This window comes from Mixophyes fleayi, chromosome 4 (genome assembly GCF_038048845.1).
Source record: "Mixophyes fleayi isolate aMixFle1 chromosome 4, aMixFle1.hap1, whole genome shotgun sequence".
In the NCBI taxonomy this organism is placed as follows: Eukaryota; Metazoa; Chordata; class Amphibia; order Anura; family Limnodynastidae; genus Mixophyes; species Mixophyes fleayi.
This window is the reverse complement of record NC_134405.1, coordinates 159,859,836-159,883,883: the sequence shown is the minus strand read 5'-3', so window position 1 is coordinate 159,883,883 and position 24,048 is coordinate 159,859,836. Positions and strand designations below refer to the sequence as shown.

General features: G+C 38.5%; 1 protein-coding gene across 7 annotated transcripts in view; it reads right to left on the bottom strand.

The window, feature by feature from the left end:
* Nucleotides 1-24,048, bottom strand: part of CACNA2D1 (calcium voltage-gated channel auxiliary subunit alpha2delta 1) — a 612,754-nt gene that overhangs the window by 502,750 nt on the left and 85,956 nt on the right. For all 7 annotated transcript variants that reach the window (XM_075208701.1, XM_075208699.1, XM_075208698.1 and 4 more), the window contains exon 2: nucleotides 1,141-1,222. In XM_075208701.1, the coding sequence (XP_075064802.1) occupies nucleotides 1,141-1,222 (82 nt within the window). The remainder of the gene's footprint in view (nucleotides 1-1,140; nucleotides 1,223-24,048) is intronic.

Genomic DNA, 24,048 nt, shown 5'->3' with positions numbered 1-24,048 from the left:
TTAGTAGACAAAGGGCAGAAAATACAGAGTAGAAGAGAGAAAGAACAATGTATATTTTAAGTGTGCCATATTTATATTATATAGTCATATTTTGTATCAGCGTCCAGGAGAACTTAGTAACACTGAAACTATCAACTATTTAAATCACAATTGATGTTGGATTGGATTATTTTTCTGAACACAATACTGAATACTCTTTATTTCGGCCTTGACCACCATTATCCTTGTTTACTGTATTATGATGAACTACAATACAGAAAGGAAGGGAGTGTGGCACATTGACGGCTTCACCATGGAGAAGTTGTCAAATGAAGGCCACATTGGAAATAGGTAGAAAACATAGTGGTAGCTGAAGCAAAGAGTTCCTATAAACTCTTAAAAATTGAAAGTAAATTATAATTGAAAAATGGGCTATGATGGTAACATTAAGGACCCTTAGCGTAACTCTCAACATTTAGAATCACAAAATCAGAACAACAAAAGCACCACCGTGCCCAAATGCCACCCACAAGTGAGAAAATTTGGGTGACGTTTGACTCTCATTTGGTAAAGTCCCACCCTTTTGCAGCCTGCGAATTGCGATGTCGCGCCAAAATCGGAACAGGTAGGAGGGATGCCTTTTGGTTAAGGGTTGCAGCATCCAGCAGACTCATCATTCAGAATGGTACCTAGGGCTTTGCAGATGTGTGGTTTCTCTGAAAATTGGAACACCATGACCAAAATACACTAAATTATACTTATTTATACTCCACTGTTCCTGGCTCCCCCTTCTCATTAAAATAATTAACACTGACTGTAAGAGGAAATACATGGTGATCATGTGTGTGTAAAACAGTACAGCAAACAGCAGCAATTTCTAACTTTTTTCTGGTTGTCTGAACTTTCTGGATTACGCCTTCTGTATAAAAGATCCTACACCAGTATTAGCAATTAGAATTTCAAAACAGAGCAATATAAGCCCTGTGCCTAAAACGAATGAATGAGAGAACAAAGGAAAAAATAGTAGTCATTCATCAAGATATCAATAAATGAAATAACAACAATGTTTCTGAACAAAACCTCAAAAATTACTAACTGAACCTTTCATTGCAATAACTTTTGCAACTAAAATGGTTTTAAAAAATGGCTTTATTTACTCACGTCTGCAAGCTGATCCACGCCACTCGCTGTTCTTGCCAGGGTTACAAGATCATTTTGCATTTTCTCCACCCATTGTTTAATCCTACAGAAGTACAACATATAAAGTTGATTCAGTAAAGAACAAAACAAATAATATCCAAACACATATATTATGCTCAGTTGAGTATATTATCAATGTAGTTTGCACTTTATTACAACTCAATTCATTAATTAAATTATCAATGCCAATTGATTTTCTCACATGAATGTTAAATTAAACTAACACGGTTAAGGACAAAAGTGTGTGTATATATTATATAGACCTGAGGAGGAGGCTGGATGCCATTTGAGAGAACCTGCTAATCAGTGGCGGATCATGGGGGGGGGCGATCGGGGCAATCGCCCCCCTAGCAGGGGCTTGCTGCCGGCGGCTGCACACTATGTGCAGGTCCGTTCGGCAGTGACAGTCAGGGACAGTGTGCTGCCCGGCCGCTCTGATTGTGTTTTAAACACAATCAGAGCATCCGGGCAGCCCACTGTCCCTACCTGTCACTGCTGAATGGACCTGCACATAGTGTGCAGCCGCCGGCAGCCTCAGATGTCAAAAAAGGTGCGGGGCCTAAATTGCCCCCCTAAATCGCCCCGGGTAGAAGTATTCTCTAGATCCGCCCCTGCTGCTAAGGTATGATATGAATCCGATCAGCTGTTAATGAATCACTTCTGAGCAAGATCTGGGATCCTGTTAATTCTTCCACCAGATAAGATTTACAATTATTATATTTTGGTACGCAGCCATCTACACACACAATTGATTTCAACTTTTTTAATTGATGGTATCACTCTATGTTTGGTGCCTCTTTTTTGGTGTTATATATATATATATATATATATATATAAATTTCTTAAAGATATTGGAAGTGGGGTGCAATAACTTCAGTTACTTAACGTGGTGTATATATATATATATATATATATATATATATATATATATATATATATATATATATATGTATATCCTTGCTTGGCGACAGAGAGGAGTCAGCAGTTCCAACAAGTTTGCCAGTCACAATTCTTGACTAAACATGTACAGGTATATTGTGCTCTTAATTGTAAGTATGGCATTATATTTTGGAAATTGTATGACTGAATAACATATTAATGAAATAGCAACTTGTCCTGCAGTGCAAAACAAAATAGTGCTATATGCTATTATAGTTCAAATGCTCTATTAGGACAATAACACCAATGGATACTTTAAGAATGTACTGTGCTCTCAATACGAAACTGTAGGAAAGTATTTGAACCCAATCACTCTTTTTAAGTATATATACATATATACATATATGTATATTGTTGTGAACATAGAGAACTTACAGCTATTTATAATGGTTAACCCATTACATAACTGGGGGGAATAAGGCCTAAATCATAATTGCAGTGTAAATATGGTATATCAAATGAATCCACTGATAAGTTGAGCTACTAAAGTGTAAAATGTGAAGCCAGAAAGTTTGTTGTACATGTATTTGGTGGCTCTGCACATCCCAGTATTAGAAAATAGCAGTGTCACCTGTAGCAGCTTCAAAGGCCCCTGCGGTGAGATATATCCTGGCCCAGGATGGAGTTTTGACACCTGAATAGACTTTTAGGAACCGCTCAGCATGGTGTCTGGCTCAAACAGACCATGTGATGACTTGGCTATATTTTATATAGACAAGAATAATTCAGTTAAAATATGCCACTTAAAACCAATAAAAGTAGTAATCAACTACATATTCCTCAATAGCAGGATGAAGGGCAGCTCATATGTCAAACTAAGACTACTGCCACACAGAGAAGTTGAGGAAATGAGTATAAGCTCAACTGACACTGTGTACCTAGGCTTGTTTGGTATCAAAAGATGGGTAAATTCATAGAGGATCTTGTAATACTAAAATTGGGTCTGTGTGAGGCTCCACAGAAAAGTTACGTCACATAGTAGAATTGGGTAGTAAATCAGGCAACATGAAAATGGTGACTGAAAAGTGTCACAGACCACAACCCCAGGGAGGTGGGGTAAGGTGTAAAGGTGTCTTTAAAAAGCTGAGATCAATTACAACAAATTGTCAGTCTTTTGGGAAATCAATCATTATTGATAAGCTGTCCATCTTCACGACAATTTCCCTTGGCCAGAATATACCACTTATCTGTAAGTAATACTCTGTATTTACTTCCTTTTATTTTAAACTGTTTTGCTTGTATATGTTATGTCAATTGTTTATTATCTATAATATGAATGTCTAGTGGCGTGTGTTAGTCTGTCTGTGTGTGTGTGGGAAAAAAAAAACCAAGCTGCAGCGCCACCTGCTGGGCAGAGTTATACACTAACCTATATATTTCTTGAAGGAGAAGTGACAGTTGGGAGTGGTTGGTGGTTGCCGGGGGTGACAGTGGGGAGTTTTTAACACCTTAAGTAGCTTGATTTGACTAGAATGCATGAGTATCATGCACGGGTTAACTGACCTACTAAATTCTTAGTGTGTGTGGAAAAAAAACCTCAAAAAGGGCTGCAATTCGGTATACTGACATTATTGACGAGTTGAGGGGTCAAACTCATTTTCGTGAGGTAATTTTACCTCATGAACACACATGTGTACAGTGGCGGATCCAGGTGGGTGCGATCGGGCCAATCGCCCCCCCTAGCAGGGGTTTGCTGCCGACGGCTGCACAGTATGTGCAGGTCCGTTTGGCAGTGACAGTGTGCTGCCCGGCTGCTCTGATTGTGTTTTAAAAACAATCAGAGCAGCCGGGCAGCACACTGTCCCTGCCTGTCACTGCCGAGCGGACCTGCACATACTGTGCAGCCCCCGGCAGCCTCAGAAGTCGGAAAGGGGGCGGGGCCTAAATCGCCCCGCCCTAACATCCCCCCCGGGGAACAAACATTTTCTAGATCCGCCCCTGCATGTGTAGCGGCGTGTGTTAGTGTGTGTGTGTCTGTTGAAAAAACTATTTTCTCAGAAAGGGCTCATCCGAATGACCTGAAATTTGGTATACTGACATTATTTGACAAAAAAAAGCATGAGTATCATGCACGGGTTAACTTGTTTTTTTATATGTATCTTTGTATATTAAATCTATAAATTTAGTAAGTGGTGTTCTTGATACTCTAAGGAATCCATTAGTCTATTAAGAAGTTTATAGTTCGACCAAGTTAACCCTTTGAATGCGGGTGTGTGATTTTTTTTAATACATTTGACTAAGAAGCCTAGTGTGTGCTTGTATTTACATTTGTGTAACAGTCTGAAGGTGTGAAGAGTTAACCATTTGATTGCTGGGGTGGGCCTTGTTAACTTGTGGGTAAGTAGAGAGAGACTGCGGGCTGGAATCGTGTGTAACCTCATACAGTAAACACCCAAAGTCACAGAAGCTGAGAGCGTGTTCATGACATGTATATATGCATATATATAGATAGACATATGTATACATATGTCATATGTATATATATATATATATATATATATAGGGAAGAGGAGGTGCACAATAGTGTAATACAGTACATTAATGGAGCCAATAGATGAATCCAGAGAAGGAACCTAATCACCAGAGTGTAGCGCTACAGAGCATGTTTTGTGCACAATAACTTCCGGCATTTGCTGCAAGTCATGTTGGCAGATACCAAAGTAGCAAAATTGAACAACCACTAGACTGCAACCCATTGCTCAAACACCTTACTATGAAAATAAAATCAACGGGGCCTATTACAGTTGCAGAGTACATGAAAGAAGTTTTAACAAATCCCGTAAAGGTAACATATCGGCTAAACCCTTGATGGCTGAAGATTGACTACATCCTCACGGTATACAGGACATCCCTCCAGAGAAGTCATAACACTATTTGTGTCTGGTACGCATATCTCTGCACTAGTGTGACCTGTTTATCTTTTGCACTTCGCTTAATGGGACTATTTTGACTGCTACGTGGCTCTGTGCCATTTCCTACCATTTTGGCTATTTTATCCACTTCAGATACTGGGGATACCTACATGGTGGAAAATTTTGGCTCATTTCACTCTGGTGATTAGGTTCCTTCTCTGGATTCATCTATTGGCTCCATTAATGTACTGTATTACACTATTGTGCGCCTTCTCTTCCCTCCTTTTATAGATTTTTTTCCTGCTACACCGCTTGATTTAGAGGATTGGCAGCCGCCTGCACAGGGTAAGTGTGACATATGAAGGAACCAGTTCAAGATATTGGACTCTACTAATATAACTTTACTGGTATAGTGTCGTAGCGCCATTTGTATCTCTTTTGTATATATATATATATATATATATATATATATATATATATATATATATATATATACACACATACACACCAGCATGAAAAAATGTAATTGTTTCAAACCTAGTAGAGATAGCTTGTCTTTTCATACACATTTCAGGATGTGCATTCATGCTACATAGTAGGGAAATAAATGTAATATGGGGGTATTGATGTAATGTGGCTGCAGGTGGGGACTATCAATGTAATGTGGGATTGAAAGGGGCAATTTATTTATTGTAGGGGCTAATAATGCAATGTGGGGTCTCTATTAAACATGCAGGTTAAACATTTAATGATGGGGTTGTTGGGGGGGGGGGGTAGAATTGCAGGAGGTGTTTAGTACTTATCTCTCTTCCAAACAGGGCCCTGATATTCCAGGATCGAGAGAAGACATCAGCAGCAGGTAATCCACCTCTTTTGATTCTGGTGGGGCGTACAGGGACAGACTGAAAGTATGTTCCACTTCATGCAACTCTACCAATTTGCCCCTGCCAGCAGCTTTTACCCTGCTGTGGTGTCCAGTGGAGGAGGTGTCAGTGTGCTGCTCTGCAATACACTGCTTATACTGCTGCCCTCAGATGTGAGCAGTTTATGCAGAGTGCCAGTGACATCAGTGCTCTGCTCAGAATTCCTTCCCATATGGAGCACTGGTGGTGAAAACTGCTATGAAAACCACAGCTTCCCTTCAGTGGACATCATACATAGTAGGACATCAGAGGCACAAACGATAAAGGAAGAATGGTGGAGAGCACATGTGACAAACATAATATTCCCCCAACATTCTTCCCATGTCACATATGAGAGGGGCTCCAAGCATTACTCTTGCACACAGGCCCACTAAATTCATAACACGCTCCTGGGACAAAATGATGTAGAACTTGGATGCCAGACAGTTTGTAAAATAATAATAATATACATTAAAAGTGACTAAAATAAAGCCACTTTCAATTAAACATCAACAAACAGAATGAAAAGGAATTATACATCATGGAGAAATCCATGAAAACTAGGACTTGGTTACTGGAACAATTATTTATTTCCCCAACTGGTAAATTACTAGCACTCTGAAACTGTTAACCTCCCTGAATAATATTTCCCTGATCTTCCTCTCTAACCATTCCACATCACACTACTTGGCAAATCCCTATACTGGTATCCCATTTTATCCAAAATCCAATTCAAGCTACTCACCCTAACCTTTAAAGTCCTCAGCACTCCTCCCCTTCATACACCTCTGCCGTCATCATGAGATACATTCCCACTCATCCTCTTTGTTCTGCTTCTGACCTTTTTCTCTTCTCTCTGGTAACCACTTCTGACGTCCATCTCCAAGACGTCTCCTGTCCTGCTTCAACGTTATGGAACTCCCTACACTGCCTTACCAGACTCTCCCACAACATTCAAACTTTAAAGCACAATCTCAAAACCCACCTCTTTACTATAGCCTATCGTACTCCACCTGATACTCCATCTGCATATTCTACCAGCAACAGTCACTTGCCCACTCTGTGTCCCTTTGTCTCAGCATTGCCATCCTATTGCTCAGAATTGTCCTCTCCATCTGTATCTCCTTAATCAAACGAATCTGTACTATTTTTGTTTTTATGTGCAATTGTATTTTGCATGATTTCTAACTGATTGCCCAGCGCTGCAGAGTTTTGTGGCACCTTACAAATAACTGATGATAATGATAATGGTGTGAGAGAAGTTGTTCTATAACGTTTTCTAGTGTGTTCTATGATTTTGTTAGATCTTCTTTATGAACAGAAGCCAAAAGAATATCATCCTGTCCTTTTTTTTAATTAAATGTTCATGTTGATGATTTTTTAGGTCTTGATCCATTAATTTGCTGATGATCATTTAGATTATTTTGCTGTCACATAAATGCATGTTCAAACATTACCAAAAGTAATGTTCTTCATAACCTGCAAAGCTTTGCAACTAATAACTAGAACTGTAGGAGGCAAAAATATAATGAACAAAATAACAGCTTTGTAAAAATTGTTTGTGGCATTTAATAGTAAACGAATACCATGATTTAATATTTTGGTTATTATTTATTACCTTCATCTTCTTTAATGCAATACTAAAGTTGCTAATTTGATAATAAAAAGTTTCTGATGCAATAAAACATCTGGTCTTTGTGCTGTGTTCACATGATATCACGAGTTTAATTTCATGGTTACAAATGCAAAATAAACCAAAACAACATAAACACCGCTAATAAGTTACAACCTGCTGGGTAAGAGAATTTCTAATTTCTACAGAAAGAAATAAAAATGTTGTAAATCTCAATATTACCAAAGTAGATATGCCTCATCTCAAGATAACATTTATTTTATACCAGACAAGATTCTATTTTGCATATGGATGATTTAAATGACTATTATCTAGATTTCATAAATAATTAAGCTCAGAACTTGTTGATACTAAACATATTTTATTCATATGGTCATGTTTAAAAATAAGTATCTAAGGGGATTAAATGCTTAAAATATCCACGCAAAATGCCTCCGTAATGACCGCAAGACACCTCACGCGGATATTTTTTTCACAGAAGTAACACTCTCATTTGCTCATGCCCCATAAAGGTGCAAACAAAAATGAGTATTACTTTTTATCGTAATATCGGTAGAAATGCGCATCCACAATATTCTTAAGAACATCGTGGACAAGTCAATCTGTCTGCAAGTTTAGAATGTGTTTTTTGTCCTGTGATAAATCACTCTCTTGAAATGTAGACCCTCCCCTAACTTTCACTGTTTCTCTTTTCACTAGCTAAAGTCTAGGAGAAATAAAGAGAGGAAGAAACAAGGGAAGAAAAACACTCACAAAGCATTGGACCTGTCTTGTGAAATGCCTAGACCCGTTTCACTAGCTTGGGATTACTAGTAATCATATACAATGTATGCATTCTCAAAGAAGTTGGTAAATACATGCAATTTGCCACTAGTGTGTATGGACTATTGGTTTAACACAAACACTTTAGTGAAAATCAAGGTTGTTACAGCATACATAATAACAATCCTATAAGTGCACATCTTCCAGGCATCTTAAAATGATGACAGACCTTAGCAGAGCTTTCTAAATTTCACAGTAACATAATGGACAACAAAACTGAATACCGAACAGGCCCACCGTTCCAATTTTTTAAGCCTGGGAGACCCAGCTCTCTGCAGGGCCAATATGGTGCCAGCTACTCTTTGCGCAGCATGTAAAAACAGAAGATTGGTTCCTGCAGCATCTGTTTCCCCTTCATTTCTACTGCTGAAGGACAACGTTCCACTAACTGTGAGTGCCATGAAAGTTTTATTACAATCACATTTATCATATGACATTAGAAAGAAATCAAGGCTGACATTTCTGAGCTGGAGGAGAGAACAGATCACAATCTAATGGTTTTGAGTTGGTTAAATCTCACAATGAGCTCACTGAAATGCATGAGTTACAAAAAATTAAATACAAAATGCTGAATGGTTCATCCACATATGTTGAACCCACTAATGGGGTTGTCAGTGTCCCACAACCTCTCCAATATTCCTTTGTCACACACTGCCTATTTGTAGTGAGGACATTGCATGCCCACTCCATATGGCCACTTACATTTGCAGCCTGAAAAGGAAGAGATGCAGGCATAAAATACTGCATTTACGTGCACATGGTCAGTTGGACGCATCTCACAATGGGCCTGATTCATCAAGGAGCATATCTGCCGATTTTGTGCATATTGTCACATATTTACTCTGCGCATGCCCAGAACCGGCTCATAAGGCACAGAACGCATCCATGTTCAATTCATCTACGAGCACAAAGCACATTTACTACAGTCTACGATTTCAGAGAGGGAACGGGGCGGGCAAGGGGCATTTGGCCATAGTCAATGTACAATAGGGACGTGCCAATTGCGGACAGACACAGCAGAATCTGATCCAAGCTCTGGGCATCTCAAAAGTACTTGTTTTTCAGCCGTATCGCTTGCTGCAGCTAAAGGGCTAGTCTAATTGCCACTTACTAATGATGACGTCTGTGTATGCATTCTAGAACAGGTTTATGCAATCAATAGCAACTGTAATGTATGTTATGTACAGTAGACATTCATAACATCTTAATAAATGTATTTCAAGAGAAAAACAAGAAAACAGAAAAAAACATTGGAGGTATCCTGCAGTGTCCTGTGCAGTAGAGCACAGCAGACCTACACCCATATTCATCAGGGCACGTGTCTTTAGATCCGTTCCTTGTTGAATTCGGGTATGCGCAGAACTGAATTACATGCATTCTGACACAGTCGCACATTGAGTTTAATATGCATGCCTTGATGACTCAAGGTCCAAAGTGCCCAGCTCTATAACACTAGCATATGTGTCAGGTTTAACTTAGGAGCAATAGTACTTTAGCGATGTGACTTGACAGTGCTGGTAGTAAATGTGAAAGTCGCATTACCCTATTTTTACCCTATTTGTACACAATATAACAATGTAATTAAGAGTCATATACACTGCTTGTCTTGTCAGTGCTATTAATGAATGCTAAAGTCACATTTACCATATAAAATATGATAACATGCAAAAAAATTAAAAATTAATTGAAATTAAATGATATACAACAACCTGTTATTTCCCGCTTTAAAAATTCAATGGGAATTTTCCTTCCTGTCGCAGTTCATATGGAAATATAAATTAATTAATGTGAAAATATGGGCGCTACCTCCAGCAATGTAAATACTAAACTAACGGATTAAGTAAATCCACAATCGGACAATCAGAAGTAGCTAGATAATCCTGGTGTTTGTTATCATCATTATTGTGTATCGTTGTACCAGCCCTCCAGCACCCACAAGAAATATAACTGACAGGTGTATATGCATCCCGGTCTACAATTATGTTAACGTGACCTTACTTACTTACACTCGCCCTCTCCCTCCCCCTCTCCATTTCGCCTCTCCAGTTGTAAGGAGCCGCAAATGTAAGATACAACAAAATCTGCAAACAGACATATGAATATACATTATTGGTGTACATGCCCAATATGTAAATGTGCATCGTACACAAATAAAACAGACAAAACTATAAGTTGTGGTCACGTGGTAGTCTTTGCTGGGTGGCCAAATTTACACTCTAAGTTATGGATTACCACTGCTCCACCAAGACTATCAAGCATGTCATTTTATAACATAACATTAAATGCTAATTACTTAATTTGCTTATCAAGAGACCTTTGACTTCTCATACAAATAAAGGGCATATCATGTGGCCCTGAGTCACGCTTATTTTCTCTAGCTCTCCCTAAGGTTTTAGACCCTGCCAAACACAACATAATTTCCATTTAGAAAAACCTCCTTTACCTCAAAGAGGTAATCACAGACAAATCTAGATATTTCCTTATCTTGGAAGGAATAATTGAGGACTAGTTAGTCATCCCAGTGTTGCTTTATGCTACTAAAACCAAGCAGATCCTGTTCATAAATAAAGTACTCACTAAGGCAAATTCACTAAGGTAAAACTTACATCAAACTTACAACAGATCTTAGACTAGTTAGATCTTCTACTCCTTCCAAAGAGCACCTCTGGAAGTCACATCATATGGGAAAGAAAGACTACACAATTTCTTCTCATTCCATAATGCATACACTAGAATTGACTTAGTCTTAGTAGAAAAATGAATTCTGTACCAATCCAGCAATTCTACAATACTATGGTCAGATCATGCCACTGTATTGTTCACCGGGAAGTTTCAATGTGTACCCAATACCCAATATAGAGACTGCATGAACACTTGTTAGCCCTCTCCCAGAGCTTCCTCAGCCCTTAAATCCTCCTTTCAATTGTATCTCCAGTACAGCACCCCTGAGGATACATCCCCTACCACAACCCGGTGCTCCCTGAAGGCAGTTACCAGAGGAACTGCAATTCAACTGACAACTCTACATACACAAGAATGAGAAGCCATACAGAGAGACCTAGAGAAAGAATAAATGGATCCAGATACCCTTAAAAAAGCATCTCCGACAAAATTGAGGATGCTAAATTAAATCACTAAGCGACTGACTTAGGGCCACATGGCTGTAATAGAAAAGGCTTTCTTACAATTTCTATACAATGGGAAATAGAGCCAAAAATGAGTAGCCCATAAACCATGGGAAGAGCAAGCTAAAAGCAAATTCTTTTAAATAATAAACAATCAAAGAAATTCTTCATCTGACCCTTTTGGGAGAGCTGACATATTTGATTCCTACTACTCTGAGCAATCTAAAGGATGACCGCAATACTCTCAATCAAGGCATACAGGTATATTGCCGGCCATCCTTCTTGTACTTAATGTACCTTGCACAGATGATGAAGTGTTCAATGTGAGTAAAAGCCTTCCACTGGGAAAAGGCCCAGTTCTTTACCAATTTATTCTATACAACCTTTAAAAAGAAATTGACTTTGACCCTTGTCGATCTATATAATGCCTGCTTAGGCTCTGAGGCCTTTCCATCTGAGATGATTGAATTCCAAATCAAAACCATATTTAAATCAACAAGCATCCCACCAAAATGATTGTCCCATAGCTCTCCATGCCATCGATCTCAAGGTCTAGACATAATTAATACCCACCAGATTAAGCTGACTTTTACCACATTAATTAAGAATGATCAGGTTGACTTATTTTGCAGTAGGCAAGCCCGTGACAATGCCCACTGTCTGATTAACCACATCTCTTCTCCACAAGCTAAAACCTTCCTTTCTTGCTTCGGCTACCTTGGTGCAGAAAAGGCATTTGATTGCCTTCACTGATCCAACATGGAGCAATTATTATCCAAGTTTGGCTTCATCAGGCACATAATGAACTCCATTTCCATCAGCCAGGCTTTTCAATAATGGCTTCTACTCATACAACTTCACCCTATGAACTGGCATAGGACAGGGGTGTTCATTCCAATGATTCTCGGGGTAACAATGGAACCTCTGGCAGAGGTAATCAGGAAATCAGAGAAAATCAAAGGCCCAGATATTCATAGCATGTTCCACAGTATATGTTAGTTTGCCGATGTTGTACTAGTTGCAGCTACCAACCTAGCGTCATGCCCACCGGCCCCCACAGGGCAGCTATTGTGGAGCAAATCAAACACAGGTTTCCTTGGAAACGGCCACAGGTTTTGGGTGAATATGGAAAGCAGAGCTGTTTTCCAACAAACATTATGCTAATACATTTGGATACCTCACAGAACACCAACCAAAAATGTTTGAAGTGTCCCCTCATCTAGATGTGCTTTGAAACATTGGGATGCCACATATAAGTCACAATCCCTTGCAACATTTCCTCCACATATTCTCCCTATAATCTTTTTTATTCATAAATTACCAAAATGTAACCCAGAGAACTGGCAGTATGTGGGAATATACAACATCGGAGTCTTATGGTCGGAACTGAATAGCTTCCAATCTCTTAAATCCAAATTCTCCCTACCAAAATAGGATTTCAAGCCCTTACTACTCATTCATTTCATGCCTGCATTTACCTTTGTCCCTTCTACTGTGGGCTTAATCATCTACAATGGACTGCAGCCCTGCTGTCCTCTGCAGGTGCAACTGCAATGTCTGGGTTCAATTCTATATATTTTACCTATTTACTTGATTATTTTGCTGTGTATGTAGTATTACTGTAAACACAACACAAGTCTATATTTATATTACAACCTGGTGCTCCCTAATTTACAATTGTTCACTCCCCCCTCCCTTCTGTACACAAATCTAGTAAATATCTATGCTAAAAATATTTGATTCATAAAATGGATAGATACATGTATTTGTAATTGTCATCTAGCGTGGCAAATCGATGTTTAGTTGATACAAAAGACAATGTATTTTATATGTATAAACATACATGGCATTTTCAAATTTAACATTGCATTCATTTTCAAATAATCTATTTTAGGACAAATAAAATAAAACAAATATCACTTTTAGACCTGCATAGTTTTTCTTCTGAATAGCACATTGGTTTTACATACATATTTGGAATATACCAATAGTTCTGCATCAATGTGAATTAATTATTAATTTTGCTTAAAAGAAGTGGCCTCGGTCAAATGACACAAATGTAACAATAAAATGTTATGAAAGAGAGAACAGAAAATAAATATACTACTTTGTGTATTTTTTTGCATCCTCATTCAACTTTAAATACATTGTCTTATATTGCAACATAAAAACCAACTTATTGCAAAACCACGTAAAGAATAGAAGATAGATCACACCAATTCAGCAAACAGAAGACCCTTTTCACTTTCAGGCTAGCCAAGAAAATGTTTGTATTTTTTTCTGTAAGGATTTCTAAGAAAGAAATATCTATGTAAAACAGTTTCTGATGTCACTGTCATATTACTAATGTCCTTTGTTTTCCGCACACTCATCATCATTATCATCATTTATTCATATAGCGCCAGCAGATTCCGTAGCACTTTACGATTGGAAACAAACAGTAATAAAACAATACTGGGTAATACATACAAAAGACTCAAATAATATATTATTATTATTGCTTATTTATAAAGCACCACATAACTCTGCAGCGCCATACAGCGGGGAGCAAAGCATATATAACAAAGATTGTAGGTGACATAACAGGCAAAATAGAAGAGTAACCTGGAATGATAATAACATATGACAACTTAAAAACAGGAGCATATACGCAACCTACCAGGCATAAGAGGAGTAAGGACTGTTTGCTGTATTGGAGGCTGAAGGATAGTCTGAGAGGATGCGGGCGCAAGTTCCATAGGTGTGGAACAGCCCAAGAGAAGTCTTGCAGACAAGAATGTTTTACGGATGAACAATACTAGATTTCTTGGTAAACTGGACACGGGACTTAGAAAATACGAATCACAATAATAATATGTTTGTTAAATGTCCTCAGTGTGTGTGTGTATGTCTGAACTAGCAGTTTCTTCTCTTGGGGTGCACAGACTACCTAGATGTTTTGGTGCAAACTCTGTTATTTAACGACTCTGCTGTTCTTATCCCAAAATAGATCAATACATAGGACAAGGCCTAAAAGCCACCATCTTGGTTTTTTTAACTGCAGTAATAAAATGAAATGAAGCTGTTAAAATTGTCATAATTTTGTTCTTTTTACCATTTATGAGAGCCCAAAGACCTGTAGCAGGACCTGAGCATTTTTGTTGTTTTCTATACTTTTAGCTTTAAAAATCATCCCAAATAACAGATAAGATTGTCCTGCTACCTATTAATGTAGTAGGAACCATATAACAAATAGTAGTCTAAGTAAACAGTGTTTATTGCACTTCAAAACAAAGGGATATTATTACCATTGGTCTAGAACTACTGCTTAAATATAACTATTTTGTAGTTCTTGTATATGTTTTCACTAAAAGAAAGCACTACAGTTATATGTTTATCTGGGATATATTATTTCATACCTTAAGCGTTAATAAAATGTTCTCATTACTGGCTAGTTTTTTGCAGGTAATCATGGAAATAGCGCTCAGATGAATATTCGCTTACTTGCTTACAGACTACATTTGTGGCCTTCTAGACTTTAAGACATGTCCTAACATCCCCTCTAGCAACATGTGGATTCTATTCTAAACAAGAGCAAAGACCACAAGATTGGTCACTATTGTATTCATCTCACTGTTTTCAGATCTGCCACTGCCAAGCTATAAATAGCCAACAGTACTGTACTGCTTGGGAATACTGAAATGTGTTTTAACATACTGGTAAACATGAGCTAGAGGCAGCTTTATGTTTCTGTCTACACAAATGTGTTACTTACCTTCCTGGATAATGGGAAATAAACCAATCTGACATCCATTCTCATAAGGATACAATATGGAGAACAGTCTATGGTTATATTTATTTCCGAGATTGAAACCAGTTTAAATTCAAATACTGTATTATACACAAATGAATATTTAAGCCTGATACTCTTTAAGATGTGTTGGCATCACCTATGCATGAAGTATTATCTTTATGTTCCTGTGATTTTCCTATTTTAAAATGCTGCTTTGCATTAGCGAATGGTCATTGCACTTCAGATTACGAACAAAATCATTTAATAACAGGCTACTGACCCTCATATCTCTGTTGCAACACAATAATACATTTTAAAATGGTTAATATTGTTATATTTCACTGTACTTCAATAATTTAATACTGACAAATAAATATATATATATGCAGAATGACCTATATAGCCTACCTTCATTGTAAACAAACTTTAGCTTTGGCATAAACTCATAAAAATACAGCATGCCTCTGGAAATCATTCAAAATATTGGACAGTGGAGAATTTTAATTACAAGAAAAAGCTGGCTTGAAATATGGTGTAGAAATATATTACAGCTGTTTAAAAGTAATGTTGATAGCAACAGGTGAAAACTGAATTTCAATAGTAAATGTATATAAAAAAACATGTAGAAAGTAATGACACCAACTTAAAGACAAACCGGGTTTTAAGCTCATCATAATAAGATCATAAAAAAATGTATGTCAAGCACTCTTCTGTGGTGGATGTCTACTGCTTGATTAAGTACATTGTCTTAAAAACAACAGCCATTGAAAAGTGCTCCAAGACATGGAAATAAATCTAACTCAACAACTGGAGACAGAAGAGACTGTTTGTAGTAATACACTATATTCAGCTGAATACACACAAAGCTGTTTATGTGTCTGTGGTCTGTCAGGCCTAGACACTTTCAGAAACCTAGTGAACTCAGCATGTAATTCAGCATTCACAGTGGAAGCTGGAAGAGAACATTAGCACAAGAAAATACAGGTAGTGGTCATATTCCATTATGAAGGTTAGGTCTTTCTTCATAGAGATTCCATTCTGAATGAGTAAATTATGAATAAGTTCATATGAATTTTATTTATTACCAGTTATTTATACAGTGACATAGTGCTTTACCACAGTGAAACTTACAATCTATATTACCTACGATATAGACACACACACACACACACACACACACACACCATCTATATTCCCTACCACATGCACAGACACACTGTCATACAACACCGTCCAGCACTCTCCCTCTATTCTTCCCTCTGCTCCAGATACAGAACACTGTGCCACAATCCTTCACTATGCAACAGAAGGCGCATGGCCCTTTAATAGCACCTCTGAACCTGTGATCATGTATTCTCACCTGTGACCTTACTCATCAGCTCAGCTATTTAAATCTGCTCTGTGCACAGGACTGTGTCAGATTATTAGGCTCCAAAACTTTACTCCAGCATTCCAGTACTTCTTGTGGCTAATACCTGTGAATTCTGCCCCGTACCGTTCCTGACCTCTCTTCTGCCTGTCATTTCGACCTATTTATCCTTGAATGTTGTTCTGACACTTCTTCCATTTGCTGATTTGGCATTCTGCAGTCCGTTTGAGTAAAAGTTGCGGCTATATTGACCAGTCTCTTATTACAGTTTGATACCAGCTCATCTGGCCTGGAGGCAGCGCAAATTTAAGGCCTCTGTCTCGATGTCCCAATAATCATAACAGATTTGTCCCACGGTTCAGGTGGTAGAGCAGCGGTGAACAGGTGCCGCTCACACCTGCCTATAGAGCTCTTGGCAATAAATAGGTCACTGGAAGGAAGGGAAAGGGATAAAGGAGCAGCCTAATGCTTCAAAATTACCAGATATGCCTCGGGATGAGGCTACATTTCCATAACTAGGTGACCACGCCTCCTGTCCTGATACACACTGCCCCAAAGTTGTTAGGTATGAAAATGATGGGTATACTCTGTATTCACCATGCAGTTCAACACACTTGTCTCCCTCCCCAAGAACAGGGTGGTGGACTAGAGCATGGCAGGGCCCCCAACCCAAATTTCGGTGTGGGGCCCGTTGATTCACTGTTCTGCCCCTGGTCACATATACAGTTCCAGATTTAATTATTTTCTTACACTCCTAGGCCATTTTTTCTCTGTCACCCATACATTCACCTCTCCACTGCTGGAGCTCTCCATGGTCACAGACCTCACTGCAACCCATTTGTATAAAATAATACTTAATCCCATGTTTACATATTTAGAATATGTATAGATTAAATTATTAATGTGCAAACAATAAAAACCTTAAAAAACTAAACCTGCTACTTAAGTTTGGGCCTTTGTGGCCTTATAGACTTTAAGACATGTCCTAACATCCCCTCTAGCAACATGTGGATTCTATTCTAACAAGCCACAAGATTGGTCACTATTGTATTCGTCTCACTGTTTTCTAATCTGCCACTGCCACAAATCAAGGTCTACATTTGTATGCAGATTTCAATGGCAAAGGGCTTTGATACAAAACTATACCTTCCTATAAAATCTAACATAAGTTAAAATAGACAATAAAGGGCATATTCATAGGAGTTTTTCCTTTATGTTGGAAGGCTCATACTACGCAGTGGTCAATGCAATTTGAATGGCTGTCACACTAAAGTCATCTCTAAGCATTATCTAAATCAATCTAAAGTCATCTCTAAGCATCTCTCATTATATACTGACAATTTCCTGAATGCTTTACAGCTCATGAACACAACTATTATCATAACGACCAACACAGCTGTTTATAATTATTAAATAGTACCCTCTAAAAAATTGTGGATACATAGTACATAGTAAACATAAGTTTATTATGCACATATCACAGAAATACCACAACTACATAGGGCAGTAGTTTTTGTGAGCAAGAAAACAGGGACAGGTGATTATTGCATATTTATGAGAAACACATGAGTGCAGGACTATAGTGCTAAAAGCATATAAATACATTGTCCAGAAAGTGATATTTTTATTACAAAAAGGGCTTTCCAGCATGGATCACGATTTGTCATACTTTGCACAGAAAATCCATTTTATTGCTTAATGACCTCTCTGCTCTCTTGGCAGATTCGATTCCCAGGCACGGCATGGCCTTAGCAATTTACAGCTACCTCAGCCATATAAAATATGAATCAGTGTATGTACATCGTTTTGTAGTTAACTACTGAACTAAACTGTAATGCATTACCTATTTTATACTTTATCAAATCAAGATCCAATTTTGCCAAACCACTGCCACCAGATACATACAATGAATACTAACCATGCGGCACAGTACAGAACTGCTCTGCTAGCTATGTTTTTTCTGTGGTACAATTCCCAACCACCCTGCTCCCCACCTTGCACCAATTTCTTTCAATTAGTATAAAATAAATCAATATATTCTAATTAAAAATGGTAGTGGACATTATGCCCCAATTACCCTTATCAGTAGGACAGGTACATGTATACAAAGGAAGAATTAAACAAGAGGTAAATTTACAAACTGTAAAAAAAAACAAGAAATGTAATAAAAAGCTGGCACAATGATTAAACAAGGGACAGCCAATCGCCCTAAGTCTGATCCTGTGACCTTTTCACTGTGCTTTGAGTCCAAGGGATCGATGCATCAAGCTGCGAGTTTCCGGCAGGTTTGAAAAGTGGAGAAGTTTCCTATAGCCACCAATCAGATTCTAGTTATCATTTATTTAGTACATTCTACAAAATGATAGCTAAAATCTGAATGGTTGTACATCTCTGCTTTACAAAACTGCCGTAAACTCGCAGCTTGATAAATTTACCCCCAGGTGTTTCTGCATTACCCCGCAAGTTCAGATTCCGCAGATATTGCAGATAAAACAATTAAGAGGCCGCAATGACGCAAATACGTCAGTTAACAGTGGAGGGTGGGGCCAAATGCCGCGATTCCCTGAGAATAGTGCCATTTTGGATCTAATTCTGCCCACTTCACTAGGAAGTGGGCAGATGAGAGAGGATGCTATACTCTCCCGGGAGTCCGGGAGACCTACCCTCAATCCGGGAGTCTTCCGGACATTCCAGGAGAGTGTGGCCTAACTTCCTGTCTGTACCCGCTCAGTAAAGCAATGCAAGCGGCTGGAGGCTACCCCCCATCCTATCCTCACTAGATCACAGGAGACACCCACTACCAAAATGGGAGTTGGAGCTTAGCGTTCTAAATTAACATCTAGCCCAATGCTGACCAGTCTGGGGTTGGTTGTCATTATGGCAGGGAGACACCACATTGTGAGTTCCCCTGCTGTAGTGCCAATGACCCCGGATGCCTACTACCAGACTAGGTTGGCAGCACTAGGGTTAAACAGTTTTGTGGGGGGCACTTTGATTTTTTATGTATTAATATTTTATTTACTTAAAAACAAGCTTCGATACTTTACCACACAGAGCATTCTGAAGAAATATAACAACAGCAAAATCATATTTGTCATAGGAAATATTTGTTTTTAGTTATGTGGTCCTAAATATCCAATTAATTACTTAAAAAGATCACCATTGAATTAAATACTGTATAGGGGAATTTAATTTTCCGCGTTGTCATTATTACCTTTAGTACGGTAATTTCAACAAGGATTTCTGCTCACGGCTCAGGGAGCTGCGAGCAAAAATCAGCATTGAAATGACCGTATTAACGGTAATAATGCTCACCCCGCGTTGTTCTTTAGAACAATACAGGGAATTGAATTCCCCCTACACAGTTCATTTTTGGCTTACTTAAAGATGAAACGCAAAAGAATTAATACTATAAGATATACTAGTAATTGTAAACAATAAATGACAGAAAATCAGTGAAAATATGGAGTGTCACAATAGCGTTTCCAAACGCTGAGATTTTCTGTGATTTTGTCTTTAGAACCTGAAAATCTAAAATTATGGGAGGGGCCCAGACACTTTCAGCCTCAAAGTCAATTCCTCAAATGTACCAGGTATGAATAAAAGGATCGCAAATATCACCAAGTTATATGAAACATGTACATGTTATTCCTTACAAAACAGGAGTTTTACCTGTGTTCCAAATGCTACTTACTTGATGGCGTCACTGCTCTATATCTCTCAATTGTAAAAACTGCTAAATCATATTCAACAGTAAAATATATTGAAGATGAAGATGTATAATGCACCCATAATCGTCAGTTTACATTAAAGTGTCACAGCAACACTATGATAAGAACAGATTGGGTTCCTGATCAAGTTTGTTGTGATCACATGATTTGTCATTCGTTGCAGGGAAAATGAAATTACAATATTTTATACAGCTCTGGAAATGTGCACTTCATTCATGATGACCCATTAATGAAGCAATCCCACAAGATCATCTGAACAAATCAGATAGGATATATTTTTTGCACTGCTATACAATTCCTAGACAAAATTTATATTGTGAAAATGCAAATATATCATCCCTTGCTCCTCAAACACATAAATATAAAACTTGTGAATTACTACCTTAAACATTATCTAGTTAAATAAAAATCTTGTTTAACAGACTGTAACTGGGACTCTGACAGCAGGCCAGCTACAATTATGGGGCACAGTGCCAGCTACTGTGAATGAGACAGAGATGTTGCAAGGAAACGGCAGTCGATGGAATTAGTTAACTTGTTTCAGATCCCAGTAAATACAGATTAATGTTCTTTTTTATGGAGTATTGCCAATACGATCTATAATTTAGGTACCCCGTTAACAATGCAGCTATTTCCACATGTATTTGATGACAATGAGCTGAATGAAGCATAGGTGGCATTCTGCTACTGAACAGCAGACATTCAGCAGTACTACTGCAGCTTTGAGAGACAATACAACACAATGAGCAGTGGGCCTGGGCAGATGGTACATTAATTAATAACCACACTGCTCTGAACTTTGGCAGAAGACAGATGTTAGTATGTTCGAACTGAAAAAAATACCATGTTCACAATCATTGCTACAATGCTGTCATAGTGGGAATATAAGCAGGAAGAGGACTTTCTCACCACAGTGACATATTTACTCCATATTTGCCTACTTTTGAAAAGTAATTTCGGTGAGCAAGTAACACCTAGGCATTGTGAGTAGTGTGGCAATGAATGGGTGTATCATTCTCTGCCCAAGGGGAAAAATATAGCTCCACCCATGGGTGCATTTATTGCTGCCCGGGGCGTGTGTAGCACCATCAGGTGGAAACGTTTTTGTCACCTTTCTCTCTCTCTCTTCCTCACCCACAGACCCTCTCACCACTCCCACCCCTCTCTTTCTTACCCCTTTTCTCTTCCTGCCTCCCTTCACCCCTCTTAACTCACCTCTGCTCCAATCTCTCTCTCTTATCTCTTTTCTCTCCCCTAAATCTATCTCTCAGCGCCTCTCCTCCATTTGCCTCTCTTTCTTTCTTTCATTCTCAGCCTCTCTTTCTGGGGAGAAGAATAAATAAGACTACATCTGTGTGTTGGAGACCAGTGGCCATTTCCATGTAGCAAACCTCCTTACCAGCAGGAGGAGTACTACGAGAAAATGGCCATCTCTCTCTCTCTCTCTCTCTCTCTCTCTCTTCTCTCTCTCTTTCTTTCTTGCCCACCACTTCTCTTGCTGCTTCAGGGACACTTGACAGACTCTCTCTGAAGTCCAGGGAATAATGCACTATTTCGGGTGTCTCCCAGACATTTCAGAGGATTCAGCATGCATGATTTACTACATACACTTTTATATTTTTTTTCTTTCTTAAATAAAATTAGGCAGCCTCTGCATGACACATACACTGCTCTATAAATACATTATTTGAAGGCTGCACACACGTATTACCTAGTGATTCAGCTCCTGAAGGTAGGTTTTATCTATGCAAGAACAGAAAAGAACCCAAGGCTTCTACCAGTTAAGCCACTGAACAACTTTTTCGTGTATACTTTTGCTTTTTTGCTGAAGTACCTGTCCTTGGTTAGCACCAGGATCACAGAGTTAGCTGTGGGTGTGCTCTGTTTCTGAGATTGCAATTCAAAAAGAATATACATACGTCTGTGAATATTCAGAAACCTTTGCATTTTTGCCCAGTCAAGTAACATTGTTATTGACACTATTCGCATTGATAACAGATGACTTAACAAAGCAATTTACCATTACAGTCATGTCGGGCTGTCCACTGACACGTCATTTGTCTTTTGCCGCTTGATTATCGCAGCAGTGAAAAAAGGAACTGGGTTCTGGCCCGATGCATGCTTAACAATCAGACCACACATGCGCACAGTCCAGCCTGCCGGGAGGGATCTGACAATCTCTTTCTGGTGATGATGTAGCCTATAGGCTACAGCTGCTAACGCCATCCTGAGAAAGCGTTAGCTATCAGGGTCAAACTCCGAAAAGCTAAATTTGATAAATTGCTCCAGACCTCAATCCTTATAAAGAATTAAGAGGACTGCGGTATTCTGCCTAACGCAGGAGATATCTCTCTATATCTCATAATACCCTCACCTTGAGGATATTGGGAGAAACACTGCTGTCGATATAACATAGTTATAATGTGAGGTTAATGTAATGGCTAACTCCAATTTTTTTAAATGAATGTACCCCAATTACTAATATGATTTGAAATTTTCTGTTATTAACATTTATTTTGCTCTCTCATAGAAAAATAAGTATATCTTAATATTTTTTTCTCTAAACTATTTACTTGTCAGCTGAAAATTTCAATTCAGTTTAAAAAAAAAAGTGGAGCCTTGATAACTGAGGGTTTTCCCAGGCCCCAAGATTTGGCTCACTACCCTGGACAAAATCCAGAACTGCTTGATGCTGTGCAAGAGGGCGTGAGAGCTGGAGGACCATTCAGAAGCCACAGTCATGAAGACTGCAGTTTCCAATTGGTTCCCACTCCTCAGCCATTTTAAAGTGGTAAACTTAAATGTTTTGTGACTTTTATGTTTATACAAAAATGGAGGTGCCCTGGGAAAAAATGGCTGTATGCAACAGCCTCAGAGAGCAGTAATGCAGCTTTAAATTTCTGATGAACCCAAATAAACAGGACAAATGGGGATAGGTGCCTATAACTGTTTTATTTTATTTGGGACCAAAAAAGAATTATTGCATGGATTGTATGGCTGCTTCATCGTCTGACTGTACTAAGAGGCCTCTGTGGTACAAGAAGAGATCTGTCCAGCAATGTAGGGCCAAGTCACGTCCAAATTGATATCTTGTGTATGTAGCTAAATAGGGCTCTAATTCTGATGTTTAGCGCTTGAGCAATTAGGCGGGATCGTACCATTTGTGGTGGGCATAATGCTTAGTCCATTATCTTTTCACTACTAAGGCAAAAATGTACAAGAGCAAAACATATTACTGTACATGGGGATACTCACAACTAAGTAGACTATTGTTTTTCAACATGAAGGCCATTCATCAGTTTTTGACAGCGGTGGGTGAGCTTATTAAAACTGGGCAGACAACTTCCATGTCGCGTGACCTACTCTACACTGTGCACTCTCCCCTTTCTCTGTGCGGACCCTTTGAATGCTGGAGCCACACATGTGGCTTTCCAACTCACATTGCCGCTCATTGGTTTAAGAAATAGAAAGAAATACATATCTAAAGCTGATAAATTAATTCTTTACACCATCTGTATTGATATGTGTTCATTGTTTTTTTTTTCCTCATTTCTTTAAAGTAATGCAAGATATATTGATGCTTTACAAATAAATACATTTTCATCATTTTGATATCTCCCAATGAAAACGACAGGTCTGAGTATATTATTTTGAGCTGCACATAAAAGAGGAGTGAATATTGTATACCCTCCATTTTTCTTGTTTTGAAAGCAAGAATTCCTTA